This window comes from Bos mutus, chromosome 9, assembly GCF_027580195.1.
Source record: "Bos mutus isolate GX-2022 chromosome 9, NWIPB_WYAK_1.1, whole genome shotgun sequence".
NCBI classification, from domain to species: Eukaryota; Metazoa; Chordata; class Mammalia; order Artiodactyla; family Bovidae; genus Bos; species Bos mutus.
In genome coordinates this window covers 26,447,077-26,464,031 of record NC_091625.1, presented here as the reverse complement: position 1 = coordinate 26,464,031, position 16,955 = coordinate 26,447,077, and the positions used below count along the sequence as shown (strand labels likewise).

The window sequence follows — 16,955 nt, the reverse complement described above, 5'->3', positions numbered from 1 at the left end:
TCCCCGCGTTCTCACAGTTCTGGAGGCTAGAAGTCCAAGATCAAGGTGTTGGCAGGGTTGGTTTCCCCTGAAGGCTCTCTCCTTGGCTTACTGAAGGCTGAATTCTCACATCGTTCTCACATGCCCCCTTTTTTCTGTCTGTGCGTATGCCCATGTCTCTTCCTAGGCTTTAAGGGCACCAGTTTTATCGAATGAGGGCCACACTTTCTTATGGCCTCTTTAACCTTCTGATGTGATAGTCGCTCAGTCATGTCCGACTTTCTGTGACCCGTGGACAGTAGCCCGCCAGGCAGCTCTTTAACCTTAATTACCTCTTTGAAGGCCCCTCTCCAAATACAATCCACCTAGGGGGTTCGGCCTTTAAAAGATAAATCTGGAAGGGGACGCCATTCAGTCCCGAACATCCCATGTCTAAAGATTAAACACGTACACACAGAGGCACACAGCGTGAGGCTACGGGCTATTTGAAAACACCTACTGGGAAGAGAGTGGGGCTAGCTTCCGCTCACTGGCGCCTCAAAGGCCTGCAGGTAAGAGGCTCCAGGCGGTAACAGCGGCCTCCCCGCCCATGGCTCACCGCCGGCAGGCAGCGGCTCTGGTTGGCATCCCCCGCCGCCGGGCAGGGGCGATCTGCCTTCAGACAAGAAGCTCCTGGCCAGAAAAGCTGGGACCTGCTCCAGAGGGTGCGCCCTGACGCTTGAACCTTATGTGACTGGGGCAACCATCACAAGATACTTTGCTACTTTTGTTAGTGAAAAGGCAGTGGTATGTCTTAGGGAGAAAATTCTTTTTCCTGGGGAAGTGGTCATCCCTCGCTGAGCTGTCTTTGTGGTTGGGCTTTTCACTCTATCATGCGTTGCCAACCAGAATGTTTTTCCTTAGAACCTCAAGTGTTTTCCATGCCTCTCTACTTGTTCTCTCTGACAGTATTTTGTGAAAGAAATAAAAGGTTCCCAGACTTCTGGTCTGGTGCCTTTTATTATACTTGTAACTCTTCTCTCCCTCAATCTTCAGCTTCTCTGCACGAGAGTGCAATGTCCACTTTCAATGATAGAACTAAGAACTTATGGTGCTAGGTTAGCGCTGTTAGATGGGACAATGAAAAGGAAAACGCAGCTGTGGAGAATATCACTGATCCATAAGAGGGGAAAAAAGGCCAACATGATTTCTAAATTTTTATTATGTGTTCTTAATAGTTCTTGCCTTAATAGTTAAAGTAGAACTAAAAATAAACATTAATCCTCTGGAAAATGGATCCATTTTTCTAAGTGCATACTAAGTCGCTTCAGTCGTGTTTAACTCTTTGTGACCCCGTGGACTGTAGCCCCCCGGGGATTCTCCAGGCAAGAATACTGGAGGGGTTGCCATTTCCTCCTCCAGGGCATCTTCCTGACCCAGGGATCAAACCTGTGTCTCTTCTGTCTCTTGTTTTGACAGGCGGGTTCTTTACCACTAGCACCACCTGGGAAGGCAACATTTTTCTAAGTACTCACTATCTTTTCTAAAAGAGACTCAGTGTGTTTGCAAATGTTATTAAATATTCAAATCATCCGGGAAAATATGCAGAATGCCATTTTAAAATATCCTAAGGGGGCTTATTTTGAAAAAATATTTAAAAAATTAATTCTAGATTTTTAAACTTGTAGATACATATGTGCATGAACCTACCAACCAAGCACAGATGCATAAAATCCTGTCCTGACTTCTCCAAAACAAACTGGCCTTGGGATAAAAGTCATAATCAATTTATGGAACCTTTCATTTGAAAAGCAAACCACAGGAAATTATTCACTTCTCTGAGGCTAATAATTTTCTGTTATTTTTGTTTGATTTTTCTTCTAAAGCCTGCTGGCCTACACTTCTGTGTATTGAACTCTGTTCTGCATGCTTTGATCATTTTCCTAGTTTGACAGGATCACTGAGTTTGGATACTATTCTCTGAGCACAAGACACACTCTCCCACCTCTGAGGGTGGGAGGAGGTGGCAAGGGAGGAGTACTCATCCATTAAAAAAAAAAATTGGTTCTTTCTGCTTATAAAGGGATGTAAGTTACTGCAAAATGTAGAGAACCTACAGATGAAAGAAAAAGAATTATTTCACAATTTCAAATTCTGGTTCTCAGTTAACATTTGGGTATATGTCTCCTTTATTCCTATCTTTTTCTGTCTCTCTATCTGGTTTCCAGGGCCATTTTATACATTCGGCTTAGTAACCTCAGCTTTCTTTCTTATTATTTATAAATCACTCATCAAACATAACCCAAGGGGTAGGCAATTAGCAGTTCAAAAAAGGTGCGAAGTTCCTGAGTGCCAGGTTGACAGGTAGAGTTATGAGAATGATTTGCCTATTTTACTTCACAAATATCATACTCAGTCAAATGAAAGTATAATATATTATTGTTTTGTTTACAACATGTGTTTTGCAATTCTGAAGGTGACTGACTGAAGTAATCTTGTTTATATCTGCCAGCCTACCACAAAGCCAAAATTTGTCTCTTCTTTCCCCATCTCTGAACAGAATCACTCATTATTAGGGTTTGGAGCCCCAGACTTCGGATGCTACTAATCTCTAGCTGGTGCCCTGCAGAGCCACAGAGGGGCCAGAGTAGAAGGTGTCACTTTGCTCCTTTCCCAACCTTCCAGAGCAGGAGCTCTGCATTTGTTAAATTTTACAGCTCCTGATTCGGCTTCAGACTTCTTATGAACTGAGAACACTGCGGAGTTTGAAATGATGGAAAACTACTGCCTACTGCTCTATTCCAACACTTTAATTTTATAGACCCATAAAGATTAAACAACTTGCCCAAGGTCACTGAGCATTCTCGGTGAACTTCTGACATCACACAGGACATACTGACTCCCTCAAGGGAAGACCGTGTTAGGGGATGTCACTGGGGGCCACACCTATCTTGACCACTGCTATAGCCTCCACATCTAACCTATCCCTCAGGAAGTATATGGGAAATAAATGAATCAACCAATTAGCTCTCCACTAACATCTCCTGGACTATATGGAAACTCCAAAGGAATGTTGACACTTTGGTAGACCCCAGTGTATTCTAAGTAAAAAAATAATGAATAAATAAATAAATAATGAATTTATAATAAATGAATAAACAAAGCAGATTTCCTTATTTTCTACAAATGAAAGAAAGCTGGGGGGAGAAAGATATGCTGCCATAAGTAAAAACAAAAGGCAGACTAGATGATCAACACCTAAAACAAATACATACACGTGTGCCTCCTGTCAGTGACACGTGAGCTCCTACTGGTGACAACGGCCCTCCCTAATTGTGAGACAATTTTTACAGTTTCATCTCCCGATTAGTACTAGTCTTTTCGGCCAGCTGTTAAATTGCTCCCTCTTGTGGTCACAGAAGAGAAGACATAAGCGCTTTATTTTTAAAGTTGGCTATTCAGGTCCAAAACCCAAGAAGAGCAGAACTGAAGAATGTGCTAACCGTCGGACAGTCGCACTCATCCTCCAAGCTAGTCAGGTCATGCTTAAAATCTCGCGTGCTAGGCTTCAGCGTTTCACAAACCAAGAACTTCCAGACTGGGTTTGGAAGTCCAAACGTGGTTTAAAGCTGGGTTTAAAAAAGGCAGAGGAACCAGAGATCAAATTGCCAACGTTCGCTGGACCACAGAGAAAGCAAGGGAATTCCAGATAAATATCTACCTCTGTTTCATCAACTATGCTAAAGCCTTTGACTCTGTGGATCATGACAAACTGTGGAAAGCTCTTAGAGAGATGAGAATACCAGACCATCTTAGCTGTCTCCTAAGAAACCTGTATGTGGGTCAAGAAGCAACGGTTAGAACCTAGTATGGAACAACTGGTTGTTCAGGACTGAGAAAGGAGTACAACAGGACTGTCTGCTGTCGCCATGTGTATTTAACCTGTACACTGATGATATACCTATCATCAGAAATGACGGGCTGGACGAGTCACAAGCTGGAATCAACAGACAGGTGGGAGAAACATCAACAACCTCAGATATGCAAACAATACCACTCTAATGGCAGAAAGCGAACGGGAACTAAAGGCCTCTTGATGAGAGTGAAGGAAGAGAGTTAATGAGCCAGCTAAAACTAAATACTGAAAAAACTAAGATCATGGCATCTAGACCCATTACTTCATGACAAATAGTGGAAAAGGTGGAAGTAGTGACAGATTTCCTCTTCTTGGTCTCTAAAATCACTGCAGATGGTGACTGCACAATGAAATCAGGAGACAATTGCTTCTCATCAGGAAAGCTATGACAAACCTAGACACTGGGTTGAAAAGTAGAGACATCATTCTGCCAACAATGGTCCATATAGTCAAGACTATATAGTCTTCCCAGTGGTCATGTATGGTTGTGAGAGCTGGACTGTAAACAGAACGTCAAAGAGCACCAAAAAATTGATGCCTTCAAACTGAAGGTTTGGTGCTGGAGAAAACTCCTGAGAGTCCCTTGGGCAGCAAGGAGATCAAACCAGTCAATTGTAAGCAAAATCAACCCCAAATACTCACTGGAAAGACTAAAGCTGAAGGTGAAGCTGCAGTATTTTGGTCACCTGACGCTAACAGCTAACTCACTGGAAAAGTCCCTGATGCTGGGAAAGATTGAGGGCAGAAGGAGAAGAGGGCTTCAGAGAATGAGATGGCTGGATGGCATCACCAATGCAATGAACATGAACTTGGGCAAACTCTGGGAGATGGTGAGGGACAGCGAGGCCTGGTGTGCTTTAGTCCATGGGGCCACAAAGAGTCGGACATGACTGGGCGACTGAACAATCAAAATTCAGGTCCAAGTTGAGTCTTCTTTAACAATTACTTCTCATTCTGTCCCTCTTCTCTTAGCGGCTACTCCATTATACTTCATAGCTTTTTATACACAAACATACACACACATACATGCACACTAGGATCATTCTTAAATAAATCTAATGTTCCCAAGGGAATCCCAGGTGGCTCAGTGGTAAAGAATCTGCCTGCCAATGCAGGAGACTCAGGAAACACCAGTTGGATCCCTGCGTCAGGAAGATCCCCTGGAGAAGGACATGGCAAACCACTCCAGTATCCAGTACTATTGCCTGGGAAATTCCATGGACAGAGGAGCCTGGCAGGCTACGTTCCATAGGCTCGCAGGGAGTCAGACGTGGACACAACTGAGTGACTGAGCACACACACCATGTTCCCAAGTCAAAAATATGGGGGAAGAAATTGATTCATTCTCTACCCTTTGTTGATTCGAAGCAATCGGGCCCATGTTTCTAAAGAGTCAATATTGTTGAGGTTAACAATATTCAGACCAGCAAAGGAGGCCCTTTAACTGGGGTATAATAAAGGAGGTGTATAATGCAGAAAACCAACATAACGCAGTAGATAAATAATATCCAAGTTGTTTTAATCCGCCTCAATGGAAAAGAAAGCCAGCGCTTGTGAAAGGCAGGAGAAGTGGTGATATTTACAGAAAGGATTAAAGGAAACATCTCCCACTGTGATTATTTTGCCTCTTCCCATCCTCTAACACGTGTTCTGTACCCGTTTCCTCACCATCTCTCTCTTCACTCACATTGATAATGACATGAGAAGGAAAGCAGCTAAGTGGCAGAAAGATAGGATGTTTTCAGCGCCAACATACATACTCACAAATAAAGGAGATGGGATCCTTTAGTCCTGTCTTGAAAGAACAAATGAGAGCAAGACAAAGAGCTGGCACAGGGAACAGACGTCTGAGAGCCCTCCAATGCTGATATGCGCTGAGAAAGAAGACTGTACACTCAAAGTCAGGCTTTTGATAAAGGATGCTGGCAGTTGCCAAATTCATTGCAACCAGTTCTGCTTTAGCGGTGGCTGTGGCATCTAATAGGAACACAAGGCCAGGCTTGGCTATCTCCTTCTTAACAGCAGGGGGACTAAAAGCACTGCCTCTCTAAAGACAAGAAGGCCACCAGGTATACGGAACGAAAACATCTGAGCAGAGCTGCCTTACGCAGAGCAGTTAAAGACAGCCTTGTAAAGAAGCAGCACAGGGCAAATCCTCCATCCTGCGTGACATTTAAACGAGGCTGCTCCAGCGGCAGAGAGGCAGGCAGGCCTCCACGGGGGTGGGTTGGCATTGTGTGGCAGGGAGTGAAGGAGAAACAAACTTAAAACTCACAGGAGGTGAGGTTTGTTTAAATAATAGAAAGTAATTAGGCTGAAGACAAAAATCAGTGATGGCATTTTATAATTACAATTAATTTAAAGGTTAATTTCCTTTGGTGCTAAAATCTTTATTTAAAACATTTACCAGGAAAGGAAATGAGGATGTTACTATCAAGAGGCGTAGAGTGCTTCTGGGAATCCATGCCTATTATCACTGGAAAATTAGGTTAGGCCCAAAGTGGGAATTTCAATTCATTTCTGTGTATAATAGATGGCGGTCTGGCCTCGGAGTCAGCAGGTCTGCCTTAGGGCAGAGCGAGATTTGCATTTTTTGTTTGTTTGTTTGTTTAGGGGATTAATTGCAAATGTTTCCCACAAAGAATCCTGGTTTATACATGAACAATCCTGACACAAAAAGAAAATTGGATATGGATTGCTGCCTTTATAACTAATGGAGTTGATGCAAAAGGAATTCCCAAGAGCACAGAGGCAAAGGGATGCACACAGTCACTCATCCATACACCTTCATCACAGAAATAAACTGAGTAGGAACGACAGTATTTCTGTGGGCTCCAAGCCCGTCCACCCTATTTTTCTCTTCCAGCTCCCACTTTTTTTCATCACTCTGTTCCCCAATTGGGAACAGTCATGTCTTGAGTCTCAGGTTCCAACAGACCTATTCTTCAGTTCATCTCCCTAGAAACTTTGCTCAGTAAAATTGATGCATAAGAGCAGCAACAGCCAGAGGGGGAACAACTCCTTCACTCGAACTTTTCCCACTCATTATGTCTTCACAGGTTAGTTCATTTTAAATGTTCTACAGCTATTATCAGTATGTAAAACAATCCCACAAATATGGAATCGTGAAGATCATAGACCATTGAACAATATTAGCAATCACCTGCTTTAATCCCTTGATTTTACAGCTGAGGAAAGGAACACTGACTTGCTCCAAGTCAATCACTTAGAGGCGGTGCTGGGAGCGGAACTTGCCTCCCGGGTCCAGGTATACTTTACACATCACTTCACCGTGAAACTTGACATAGGTTCTTCTGACACCTTTGTCAAGTAGCCACTCCACATGGAAGGCTGTGTGTTAGTCACTAGGGATGAAGCAGACACTGCCTTTGCCCCCCTGATGCCTACAACCCAAAACACAATCCACACGAGGAAATACCAAAGTGTGATGAGCGTTCAGATAAGCAGAGTGGGGATGAGAGGACTTACCCCAATGGTGCCTCATCCAGTTAAGAGGACTAGGAAATTCTTCCCTGAAGAAACGACATCCCCACTAAAGGATAAATCAGAGGGATGTGCACAATTTAACAAAATTAGATGCGCCTTTTCTTAAAAGGATAACTTTTTCACCCATATTGACCGAATGGACCCCATAATTCACACAGGAATCATCTTATGTGTTTTTAATGAACCCCACATGGAAAGCCTAGTTTCACCTATCCCAAATAGCTAGGAAAATATTAGAGTGACCACTGGGCATCCTCATACCTGAAACTGCTATCATTGTTCTATTAAGATGATTGATTTAGGTTTAGTCCTCCTTTCTGGAGGCTGAAAAATAATGCAAAAATTGTGTAACCAAAAAGTACAAGAGGAGAAACAGTTCTCTCCTGGGGATTTTAGCATCCATGCTTTATTTTTCATTTTCCCAAATATGGATACATCGATGTCCTACACCCTAATTAACACCTGCATTTAAGTGGGCTGTGCCTTCTAAATATATCCCAGATGTCAGCTGTGAAGACATAGCCAATCATGTCTAACTAGCCTGCCTAGAGCTTGTAATAACTGCTCTCTCCAATTTCGACTGAAAGACACGTCACATATAATTGAAAGCCATTCTCTAAGGGAAGAACAAAACAGAGACTGGTGTATCTAATCCACCCAAATGCCACGGCACAAAGTGATGCCAGGAACTTTGAAAATAAAGGTCATTTTATCACACTCCGCACATGATTCCACATCTATTCAAAGTACTAAAACTATCTGAATACACAGTTTTCTGACTCTAGCTGTACAAACTCTTGACCATCTCACTTCTTAACCACATTTGTCACCACTCACTTCACCACCACCCCCATAGTTCCCTTCACCAAGGAGACTCATTTGGATCACCTTCACTATGGAGGAAAAAGGCGCCTCTAAAAATCACCAGTTCTAACATTCTCTGCCTGACTGTAAACTTTTATTTTTACTCCTTTTGTTCTCCTGCCTCCCTCCTGGAGGACTCTGTCTTCATCTTTATTTAGGAGCTTCCCTCCATTGGAAGTTTTGTTTATCTTTCTACTCATCACCTCTCTCCCGGATGCATAAGAACAGTGATGCTCTTACAGGCATCCTTGGTTTTCCTTCCTTGTGTTCTCCTCCATCAGGCTTGGATTTCCAATATCCTTGCCTGATGCAGCTCAGATGCAGCGTCTCTACCTCTAATCCAGGGCTGCTGCACAACAGCTGGAGCGAGCCCCTAAGCCCACCTGGGTGCTCCCTCTTCCCAGCACAGCTTTCCCTCCTCTCCCACTGATGGTGTGACACAGTCGCCATGGGACCTGCTACAAACCCTTCCAAGTACCTTACGCCTAGTACCCAAACCTGAGAAAAACCAAAGCTACCAGACATCAACTCATCCCATTTTCCCCTCAGAACCTCGAGGGTTCTCCATACCAGCAATTATCCTTCTGTCTTCTAGAAAAGTGAAAGTGTTAGTCACTCAGGTGTGTCCGACTCTCTGTGGTCCTATGGACTCTGACCCGCCAGGCTCCTCTGTCCATGGGATTTTCCAGGCAAGAATACTGGAGTGGGTTGCCATTTCCTTCTCCAGGGCATCTTCCTGACCCACAGATCGAACCAGGACTCCTGCATTACAGGGAGATTCTGTACCATCTGAGCCATGTCTTCTTGAAACCCCGCCCAAATCTGAGAGGAATGGTTAAGCTTTTCTTCTCCAAAGCTATCCTTCCACCTAGCCTTGGCCTCATTCCCTCGGCCCAATCCAGGAGACAAGTTCTTCGTGTCTTCACGCTCACTCACTCCACTCGAAATTTCCTTTTCCCTACTCATGGGTCAAAGCTTCACAGACCACAAACCAAATCAGGTCCAGCCTCTCTCCATCCTTTAGGATAAGATACAAGGTGATTTCCAAAAAATATTTGAAAAATGGAAACTCAGTTCTAGGTACCTTTTTTTTAAAATATATACAATATCTTTCCTTTTTTTCTACAATATGCCACATGGGTTACTCCTATCGCTTGCCAGACTATAGTTAATCAACCAAGTGGGCATCAGAAGGATTTCCATAAACCTACCTCAGCTTCTGCTGATGACTTCCACACTTTCCTTATTCCACACTAACTTCAAGTAAATTCTAACACAAAGTTCTCTTCTCTGACCCTTACTTATCTCCATCTACTTTCCTGGCCTGAAAAACTCTCATCCTCTCAGTACAGAAACTAAACATATAAAGCATACTTCAAATCATTCTTTCTGTATACATCTCTTGCTAAGAGAGATGAAAGCCCACATCCACCTGCAGCGTATCCATGAAACACGTGCCTCTAGTTGTACACATACATAACCCTGTGAAGCTGGGATTGTTTTATCTCCACTTCACAGAGGAAGAAAGTCAGGCTCAGAGCAGTTGTGAGCTGCTTGTGAATACAATGCTAGTAAGAAGGGAAGGCACGGCTGAGCCCAGGTCTTCTGACTCCCAAGCCCTCCGTCTTCCCACTACTTCACGCTTTGCCTGTGATGCAGCCAGCGGTGGCATTACACTCCTAGAAGATGATTCAACAGCAAGACCCTTGTCTCAGCAGAAAACCAACATGTGTTTCTTCAAATCTCACCTGAGGTCCTGGCCACACTGAGAATCAGCAAAAACAAGCAAAAGTGAAAAGACGAAACAGTTTATCAAGTGGAAATGTGTACTGTATTTTCATTAAGTTTTTAGAACCAACAGCATAGTTACTCAAATGATCTCTAAAGAAATATTTCCTTTGTAGTTTTTAGTATACTTAAATGTGTCCACCGAGTTAAAACACTGAAGATCCGACTGTGATACAACTAAGAGAGAAACATGGAAAACACAACCTGAAGATCCTGAGAAAAGGTTATTTTCTGAACAAGGTTAGGAAGTGAAGCATCTGCTGTGATCTAGCTAATAAGTCTCATTTCATTCAATGCATGTTTCGCCTGCTGGAAGCTCTCTGTAGTATCACACTTTAGTGACTTTTCGGGCAACGGTGGAGTAAAGCACCCCTACCTATAAAGGATGTGTTTTCCTAATCAGAAAAAATAAAACGTCCACTCAGAGATGTAAATCCAGACTGAGTACACCGAGCTCACAGAAGAAGCTGAATTGCTGCCTCCAAGTAAGTCTGCATGGGAGGAACAAGGGGTTTTTTGGACTTCGACTGTGGTTGGTTATGCTCTGAAATTCCTTTTGTGCCACTGGAGATAAGTACCCTTGGAATCCTTACCTGCAGAGATAATGGATTTACACTCTATTTTCATAGGCCCACAGAAATTCTTTAACGTCTTTCAATGAGTGCTTCCAAATATTTAGGCTTAGCTTTCTGTGAGCTGCCTTTTAAAATTTCCCCCCATGGTATTTTCCAGCTCTATCTCCAAAAGAGTCTGTTGACTAGTGGCTTTTGTCATTAATAACCAAGGTACAATTTTATATTACAATACCTCCCTGCCAACATGTATTTTTTAAAAAGCAGCTTTAGGTTTGCTGAACTCAGTGTTCATGATTAAAAGGTTTAAATAAAAGGGAAGCTCACAACAGGGGACATATTTGATTGAAGAATATTCCTTCAAAAAGCATTTTTCTCTTACTTGGTAATTTCTAAATTCCACTATTATTAATGTTATCAAAGCATAGTTATTAAACTGATATGGCACTTTACTAATTTAAAATAACTGGGCATCCCTGTGCCTCCACGAGTCAGTAGATAAAAACATACCCACACTGCAGATAGGAAAACTAGAGCAAAGAAAAAACCAACTGCAAAGAAAATAACAGTCCTGAGTTGTTTTAAGAGAACCAAAACCAAACTGCTCCAAAGAGGCAAAGATCAAACAAGTACAAATTTTCTTTTGTCACCTCCTACCCAGTCATGTACCTCTATTTAGAATGCTATGAACTTGCCAGAAAAAACAGTATTTTCTCTACCAGTTATCAACATTTTTGCAACATTTGATTGCAATCATCAATGGATGATCCCTCTCACCCTAGTTATGTTGATGCTAAAGCAAGTCCTAGCGTTCTTCCTTCCATTCATACCGACCAAAGAAACCAGAATGGTGCTTTCTTTCCATTGATATCCAAAAGATTTCTTTTGTCTCACAGGATCCAAGCAATTACTGACATTCTACATCTTCTATAAAAGGTCTTCTCTTAATTATCATTCAAGACCTTCTGAAGAAAGGGTAAATGCACTTAAATTTCACTTAGAAATTTTACCAACATCTTCCATACTTAAATCACCTGCCTTTTTTCAAAACAGCCTAAAGAGTTTATTCAGTAAATATGGCTTCCATGAGCCAGACATTGTTCTGGGTTCTGGAGCCACTGTAGTACACAGTAAATCTCATGCAGCTTACATTACAGTGCTGAGATCAACAACAAATAAAGTAGATTCATAATATGTCAGGTGGAGATGGGTTTCAATGAAACACAATAAAGCTGAACGAGGAAAAAGAAAATTCACCTCTACAGTCCCAGCAAGTCTCCAATTTGTCTCCCACCAATTACAATTATAGTTCCTGTTTCCCAAATGTTTTCTGGTCCCTGCTGCTCATACATGCCACGTACATACTACATTTTCTAATGAAGCCAAACACAAGCTCCCTTCTCTCAATTCTTTTTGTTCTGTTAAAGGCAGCAACACCCTCCCAGACAACAAATTTTGAGCTATAAGCCAAACACCTAGTTGCTATTATTTGCTCACTAAGTCATGTCTGACTCGTTTGCAACCCCATGGACTGTAGCCCAGCAGGCTCTTCTGTGCATGGAATTCTCCAGGCCAGAATACTGGAGTGGGTAGCCTTTCTCTTCTCCAGGGGATCTTCCCAACCCAGGGATTGAATCCAGGTCTCCTGCATCGCAGGCAGATTCTTTACCATCTGAGCCACAGGGAAGCCCTATGGTCCTATAGTTGTTCCAAATTAAACATTTCCTTTCTCCCACACTGCACAGTTTAGAAGAATTATAAAGAAAATCCTGAATTCTTAAGGGTTTTTAGTTTTCTTCTTCCACACCGCATGTCTCACCCAGGGCTCTACACCCCTCATTTTATCCTCACACTAATAATATAAGTGTTATAATTCTTGTGTAAGAGAAGTTAAGTGATTTGTCTAAGGCCACACAGCCGGCAACTGGTCAAAGCAGTATTTGAATCCTGATCCTTCTAACATCAGACCTCTGTTCTTTTCATTACACTCTAGATCTCCATATCATGGTTTCAGCTACCTACAGTCAACTGCAGTCTGAAAAGAATAAACAATTCCTAAGTTTTAAATTCTGAGCCATTCTGAGTACTGTGATGAGATTTCACACCATCCTGCTCTGTCCCTCCAGTAACATAAGTCATCACTTTGTCCAGCATATTCATGCTGTGTATGCTACCTATCCATTAGTACAGGGGGAAAAAAAAGGCAAAGTATTGCGTAGATACAGGGTTCAGCACGGTTCATGGTTCAAGAATCCATTAAGGACCTTGAACTGTATTCTGTGGATAAGGAAGGACTGTTGTACTAGTCCACTTCTGACCAGAAGAGAAATTCTGCCTCAGTAAAAGGGTTTTAATGATTAAAAAAAAATAGAGAAGGATTAAATCATAAGAGGATATAGAGGCACCTTCAAAGCATATAACTAACTGAAAGAAACCAATCAGAAAAGGCTAGAAACCATAGGAGTCCAGGTATATGACATTCTAGAAAAGGCGGGTTGACTCAACAGCTTGGAGTTGGGATCATTTGGGGGTACCTGTCTGGGTGTTGATGCTGATTGTCAGCTGGGACCTCAGCCACCCTGTTAGCCAAAATCATATCCAAGGGTCCTTTGTTGATCTCTCCACGTGGGCTAGTTTGGACTTCCCAGTTTGGGCATGACGATTGTGTTCCTGAACAGCAAAGGGAAGTGCATGACATTTACTGGAGACAGTAAAAAGGTCAATGGTTGCTAGAGTTTAGGGGAGAGGGAGGGATTAAAGGGCTTCCCTGGTGCCTCAGAGGGTAAAGAATCTGCCTGCAGTGTGGGAGACCTGGGTCAGAAAGATCCCCTGGAGAAGGAAATGGCAACCCATTCCAGTATTCTTGCCTGGAGAATCCCATGAACAGAGGACCCTGGCTGGCTATGGTCCATAGGATTGCCAAGAGTCAGACACAACTGAAGCGACGCAGCAGGAGTGCAATGCAGGGATTAAAAAGGCAGAACACAGAAGATTTTTAGGGCAGTGAAACCATTCTGTGTGATACCAAAACTGTGGATACATGTCACTACAAGTCTGTTGAAACCTACAGAATTTAAAACCAAAGTGAACCCCAATGCAAACTCTGGACTTTGAGCGCTAAGGATGCGTCAAGGTAGGTTCTTCAGTTGTAACAAGTGCGCCACGCTGGTGTGGGATGCTGACAGTAAGGGAGGTTGTGCCCGTACGTACTGGGGGTGGAGCAGGGCACAATTCTGAGTACTTCTCAATTTTGCTGCAGACCTAAAACTGCTCTAAAAAATAAAATGTCTTTTAAAAATAAAAAGATTCCCCCACTAAACAGACATCATGGATTTTATGTCCTGTGTTCCAATTTCTACCTCTAACACTTAGGATATTAAAAAGAGAATAAAAGCTAGCCAAACTTAAACCACCAGAGTAAGATATTAGAAAAAAGTAAAGATATCCTCAAACATCTTAATTCGCTTTCTAGGTTCCTCTCTTTCTCCTTCCTGTCATCTATCTTGTCAGCGTTTTTTGTCGTTTTGCCTCTCTTGGCCCCACCACATGACCTCCAGTCCAGGAATGAAGAAGAAAAAACAAAGTTTTTCACGGCACTCTTAGTGTGAATGTTTGCTGCCACAGTTACAAAATGCACTAGTATAAAACAACCGTGATTACACTCATGGACTGCATGCTAAGAATCCAGACAAGGCACCGCGAGGACAGCTGGTCTGTAACCCCCGGTGTCAGAGGCCTCAGCTGGGGAGACAACGCCAATGCTGGGCTGACTCAGCAGCTTGGGGCTGGGATCATTTGGAGGCACGTGTCTGGGTGTTGACACTGACTGTCAGCTGGGACCTCAGACACCCTGTTCGCCAAAATCATATCCAAGGGTCCTTTGTTGATCTCTCCACGTGGGCTAGTTTGCCCTTCCCAGTTTGGGCATGACGGCTGTGTTCCAAAAGAGCATCCCTGAAGAGCAAAGGCAAGGAAGTGCGTGACATTTTTTTGATCTAGCCTTAGAAGTCATAGAGTGTCACTTCTACCACACTCCGTGGGTCCAAGTGGCCACAAAGTTCTTCCCAGGTTCAACAGGAAGGGATAAAGACCCAAACCACAGGACAGGTCGAGTGTCAAGATCACACTGTAAGCAGACACGGAACTCAGGAGATCTTGCTGCAGCCATTTTGGATAATATAATCTACCATAGTAACTCTTGTTATATCTCATTGTACCTCAAAGATCTAGGTGTGTATGGCATTTGAATGTGGCTTTTTTTTTGCTTATAAGTATGTGTAATGCTTTTATAATGCAGTAAAATTCACATAATATAAAACATAATATTTTCACCATATTTAACTCTCCAGTTCAGTGGAGCTAAGTGCATGCGCATAGCTGTGCTGTGCTGTGCAACTCTCGTGATCATACATCTCCTGAACTTTTTACCTTCCTAAAATGAACCTCTGTCCCCATTAGGCACGAACTCCCCATCCATCCCCGTCCCCACCCCACCCCACCCCGCTGTCCCTGGCATCTATCAATGTACTTTCTGACTCTCTGAACTTGACTGTTCTAGGTATCTTGTATAATATGTCTGCACCAAGTGTATATCGGATGCATCTGAATCCTTGGTTAGAATTTCTTCCGTATCTATTTCTGACCATCTATTTGGGATTACAAACCACATGATGGCAGGGACACCTGTGCTGAGCTAATTTACATCACCTCCATCACAGCACCTTGTACCTGACAATCAGGATATAATATTATTACCAATAGTAATTGCTGATAGATACATGCACTTGAGCTATCGTCATTTTTTTACATTTGCAATGTGTTACAGAAAATCTCCACACTAACCACAAAGACATATAGCATCTTAATTGTGCAAGTGAATTTTATTGCTCCAATTAAGTCTTGGTTGCTTCAAAGGAGTATATAATTTTTTCTCCCAAGTTAATAGATTCATGTAAAGCAATAATTGAATCTCACAGTTGGGGGTGGGGGAATCACTGCCTTGAAGGAACTATCTTTTTGTCTCCACAATTAGCTACTTCTGGTTTAATAGATTATTAAAAAGGTTTATATTAGTAATCTGTATAAGACCTTGAACATGAGTATGTATCTCTTCTGAAAAGTTGACTAACTATAGCAATTGTCCCTTTCTAGTTGATTTCATAGGTGGCTTTGATTCTTACGGCTATCAGGGGCCTCAGAAGACATCTCATTTACAACTGCAGCCTATGTACATGTAAGTGCTTTACTTTGGCAGTATTCTTCTGGGATACTAAAAGGTGATTAAGCAAATGTTATTGTCGCACAAAAGAGATGGCATGTGGCTTTCCTTCAGTCATGACTTACCTCCAATACTTTCTCCTCTATTAATGTTGTTTTGACTGAGATAACTCTAATAACACTTTGTTCATAACTTTTACAAAATTTATCAGGAAAGCCATCTCTAAAGTTACTTTTTAAAGTATTCTTACATGTGTATCAACTACATAGCTAAAAATTCAATATATAATTTTTTTGAATTACCCAAAAGTTGTATATTTTGACAATGATATGACATTGTAGGTAGTTGTACGTAACTATATATAAGCTGTATGTCCTCATTTTCCCAGTACAGTCCTAGTTTACATGCGTTGTTCTGGTATACTTATTACCAGCACTCCCTATGAGACTTATAAGTGTTCTCTTTTGGATGATAAATGACGTAATAATACTCTTTAACATTTTTCTGGTGTGAAACGTGAAAATGAAACCAGAGTATTAAGACTTAAACTTATCAGACCCTTGACTCTAGCACTCAGGAGAGCAGACATACAATCGGAGCCTGATTTTTATATCTGTGTTTAGGCAAATTCCCTTGGATAACAACTGATAACAAATTCTATATATCAGCATCAGGTGATATGCTGAATTGCAAGCGAAGATCAAAATAGAAAGTAAGCTTCCAATTCATTTTGAAATGTGAGCTTCTCTCTTTGAAGATTCGTGTTTGTTGTCGTTGTCCTCCACCATTCAGTCATTTTAGCTTTTAATATTGTTAGTGTGTAGGATGATAAACACATTTTGGGGAGTATTTCTCCTCCAGAGAGATTAAAGTAATCCTTATACATCCCCTTTTAAGCTTCTTTTCACAAAGGGAATGATCTGTGCATCATGCTGCATTTTGTGTGTGTCTCTTGTAGTTCCCCAAAAGCACTCAGAACACCACTCATAAAACAGACTTTATCAAGTTCAGCAGTCAGTCAATACTATATGTCATTCAAAGCATCCCTTCTGTAAACAGGATATCACACAACCCCTCTTTTACATTCCCAAAACCACTGCCCTAATTCAGCTATTCATTAGCTGAAGTTTTA

The 16,955-nt window shown here is 42.1% G+C and overlaps 1 protein-coding gene across 1 annotated transcript in view; it reads left to right on the top strand.

Moving 5' to 3' along the window:
- NKAIN2 (sodium/potassium transporting ATPase interacting 2) overlaps positions 1-15,842 on the top strand; it is a 531,496-nt gene extending 515,654 nt beyond the window's left edge. Inside the window, exon 4 of the mRNA XM_005890117.3 lies at positions 15,757-15,842. Coding sequence (XP_005890179.2) covers positions 15,757-15,842 — 86 coding nt within the window. The remainder of the gene's footprint in view (positions 1-15,756) is intronic.
- Positions 15,843-16,955: the final 1,113 nt, after the last annotated feature.